At 34.2% G+C, this 4,218-nt stretch overlaps 1 protein-coding gene across 1 annotated transcript; it reads right to left on the minus strand.

Annotated features, from left to right (window-relative positions):
• Nucleotides 1-532: 532 nt before the first annotated feature.
• Nucleotides 533-2,216, minus strand: LOC110896345. Its single transcript, XM_022143752.2, has one exon. The coding sequence runs from the start codon at nucleotides 2,089-2,091 to the stop codon at nucleotides 604-606; it is 1,488 nt and encodes a 495-aa protein (XP_021999444.1). The 5' UTR covers nucleotides 2,092-2,216; the 3' UTR covers nucleotides 533-603.
• Between the last annotated feature and the right edge of the window lie 2,002 nt (nucleotides 2,217-4,218).

The following is a 4,218-nucleotide window of genomic DNA, read 5'->3' on the forward strand; positions in this document are numbered from 1 at the left end:
TGATGAACCTGAATAAGTCCAAGTCAAACTAAAATGTCAAAGAAGAGGAAAAGGCATAAAACTGTGCAGAAAAAAACCACACCTCTCCTTTCTTTCAATGGTCATGACCTTAAATCTTAACTTATCAGGCCCTCACATGAAAAATTCATGAATTGGAGGAGACAAAGAGAGCATTAGTTATAATATTATATTTCACGTTTACAGACTTATATTTGGAGCAACTAGATAAAGGCAAGTGGGCTAGAAAATGACCCAACTTAAAACGGCTCATCCGAAGTATGTGGCCTATAAAATATGAATGAAAACGGGAAAACAGACTTCATGTTGTGATAAACAGCCATAGGTGGTTCGCCCTATTTTAACTTTGGCGGGGTTTACCAATATTAGCGATTTTGATTGTAAACATATGTCACAGTTTATGGCTGCAAAATCTCCACCAAGTAATATGCCTAAAATGAAAAAAATCTCATGGAATGGTTTGATTTTTACCAACCAAAAGATGTATATAAATGTTATTTACAAAAGATAGATATGAATGAAGGAAGCAACAATCAATATATGCCCAAAAGGATCTTACATATATACTAATATACAGTATACAACTTATTTGAAGAACAAAACCCTTCTCTTCTTCTTCTTCTTCTTCCCTAGCTGTTTGTCAACTGCTAGTTTGACAAATAATCTCATTGTTAGAACAATTGTATCTCTTGAACAACAAACGTCGGCTGAATCATAATCTGCACATAAATACTGCTCAACATCACCAGGACCGAGTATTGCAAACTCTAATGGTGCTTCTTCTGGTATACTAATAACCGTCTTTGGTGTATACTTGCTATCAACTACAACACCATTGTTCGGTCCATAGAACTTAATGCTATAACCACTCTTATTAATCTCCAAAACTGCTGGTTCCCATGTGTCAGAAAATCCTTTCCAAACATCCAACTTAAAACTCGCGTGACCTACAGTTAACGTTCTCTCAATCTCACGAATCATATCCGGATGACAAGTGATCTTTTTGTGGTCATTTGCAAAGCATCTTATAACATCACCCTTCCTTTGTTTGTCGTCAAGCGGTTGAACTTCAATAGAAAGATAATAATCTACATCATCTGCTGTAACGGTATACATGGATTGTTTTGCACCTTCTATGTAGATAAATGACCCGTCTTGCGAATGACGAACCCACTCAAACCCACAATGTGTCGTCCCGTTTTTTGAGTACCCACTCGCTTGAATCTCATTTCCCGGAAAAGGCTCCCCTAAAATCTGCAAACCCTCTATCGTAGGAAGCGGCTTATTAGTATTAAAGTCATCATACTCATCATCATCTTCATCTGAATAATCATCTTCTTGATGTGAAAAAGAATGTTCTTGTTCTTGATCTTGTTCATGTTCTTCTTCAAGAATCGACGGTAAATAATGAGAGTTGACTACATCTTCTTCATTCTTCCGTCTCTCAACGCCCATATGAACTGTTTCTGGCGATGGAGAAAAGCTTGCATGTGTCCATTCGCGCTGTGGTGAATCTTTAAACGACACCTCTTTCCTATAAGATTGCAAAATTTGCGGTTGATATTGATAATGGGCATAATCCCTTAGTTTTTCTTCAGCTATATTGAGTCTTTCTTTATTATGCTTAAACAAAATCCTCAAACTACTAACAACTGAAACCGCATCAAGAGCTGCAGGATGAATAGACTGATCCACAAGAAAAGGTACTAAAGATGATACAAATATAGACCTTTCTTCTAGCGCTGCCTGTAGCGCGTATCCAACACGTATATTCTCTTCAATTATATCTTGTCTATACGCAATGGCTTTCGCGGTTGCTTCAACAAGGTCTTGTTCTTCCTGATCAATCGCCTTGTACATTAAACCAATGCGCGTTGCAAGAACACGCTTCTCGTCTTGAATATGAGCCTCTTTGACTGCATATTCAGCCAGGTGTTTTCTCAACTTTATAATCTCTTGTTCTTGTTCTTTAATTTGTTGTAAAACATCTTCTTCTTCAACGAATTCGTTCATGGTTAATGCTGAGAAAGTGTTTAATAAATTCCCTCTGAGATGAAAGTAATCTTCTCCCATTGTTTTCTTCACCAACCCAAAATCTTTCGATTTTGTGATGATTTTATTAAATCAATTACATGTGTATATATATATATATATATATAATATATATATCATAAATGTGATCACCAATTCATCTTTTGGGTGATAAGATATAGAAAAAAAGAGAAGAATTCGCAGATACCTTGTTGTTTTGATCAATTCTTCAGCTGAAAACCATTGACAGAAAGTTGATTATCCTTCTAGAGAAGTCTTTAATGGCCGGTCATATTTGAAAGATGATGTGCTGTAAGGGCTTTGAACTCAATATTATATATGTATTGACGACTTCAAAAAAAGCACCCAATGGGCAATTATTGGTTCCCGGGTTATGGACCAGTTCTTTTTAAGGTTTTTATATTTTTTATAATTAAAGATAAAAAATGTTTGATTTTATAGTATAATTTTTGTAAATAACTAGTATACTGAGAACCCGGTTTGTAATCGTATATGTAATTAAGGTAAACCATATAAATCATCCGTGTTAGTTCTAAAATATAAGTTGAAAATATACATTATATATATAGGGTAGGGTTCATGCGAGAACCACTTTGATTGTGAGAATCACTATAACCAATGTGAACACAACAAAATAAACCTACATCATCAAAAACCTAAAAAAAAAACTAACTCCCTTCCCCCCCCCCCCCCAAACCTAAAAAAACCTAACCTCCCCACCCCCACCCAAGCTGAATGCTAAAAACTAAACCCCAAAAAACCTAAAAAAAATCTAAAAAACATACATTTTTATTAATATTTTTTATGTAAAAATCGCTACTTTTAGTAGCAAAAAAATTATATTTTTTAATAACGAAAAGTAACGATTTTTATATAAAAAATATTAATTTTTTTTGTGTTTTTTTAGATGTTTTTAGATATTTTTGGTTGTGTTTACATTGGTTCTCGCGGTTCTCGCAATAAAGGGTGGTCTTAAATAATCCTTCTCACACACACACACACACACACACACACACATATATATATATATATATATATATATATATATATAGTAGGAGTTGGGTAGAAAACCTTATTTTCCTAGAAAGTCTAGGAAGCAATTAGAACGTGACATGTGGCATTGAAGGATTTTAACTAAAAGGGCAATTGTGTAATTTGACATTTTATTTTAATTTTGGAATTTATATCTCATTAACTAACTATGCACGATTTTATGGTAACTAATTCTCCATGATTTGCGAATTACTACCAGATGTAAATATCAATCAAATTCTCATTCGTTCCTTTCACAATCTTGATCAACTTTATTCGTAAATCATTTTTTACTTGAGAGATAGTTATGGCTTCAAACACAATTCTTGATTGCGGATATGGCAAATACACTTCTTTTTTCTGTTTACTATTATCTGGTCTGTATCAATTTTTAATTATGTCTGGAAACCACCAGAAGGTTCTTGATGTTGTGTTTTAACAGCAAGCAGATTCATACAGTTATGCTTTAGCATTCAGATTCATACAATTGTGTTTTAACAGCAAGCAGATTCATACAGTTGTGTTTTAACATTCAGATTCATACAGTTGTGTTTTAACAGCAAGCAGATTCATACGCTATGTTTTACCATCCATGCTGGTAATGCTGGAGGATTTCTTGACGCTGTGTTTTAACAACAATCAGATTAGCAAGCAGATTAATACGATGTGTTTTCTTGATGTGTTTCTTCATGAAGGATAGAAGGAAGAGAGAGAGAGAGATAGAGAGAGAGAGAAAGGGAGAGAGAGAGAGAAAGAGAGAAAATCGCAAGAAATGTGGGGTGGTTATGGAATGACAAATATTTCCATATTTATAACAAGCTAAATGACATATCTACCCCTGATAAATAATCCTATTTTAAAAAAACACATATTACCAAAATGCCACCAAGATGATCTCAACCATTAAACACACCCGTTGGATGCCCCAGATCGCTTCCTAGACTTTCTAAGAAAAACACACTTTCCGTAGGATCCCCACTCTCTCTCTCTCTCTCTCTCTATATATATATATATATATATATATAGGGGAAGGATGTATAGAAAACCCACTTTAATTTAGAAAACCCGGGAAACTCAAAGCTCCCGATGTTTTTTTGTTTTGAAAAAATGTACACA

This window comes from Helianthus annuus, chromosome 12 (genome assembly GCF_002127325.2).
Source record: "Helianthus annuus cultivar XRQ/B chromosome 12, HanXRQr2.0-SUNRISE, whole genome shotgun sequence".
Classification (NCBI taxonomy): Eukaryota; Viridiplantae; Streptophyta; class Magnoliopsida; order Asterales; family Asteraceae; genus Helianthus; species Helianthus annuus.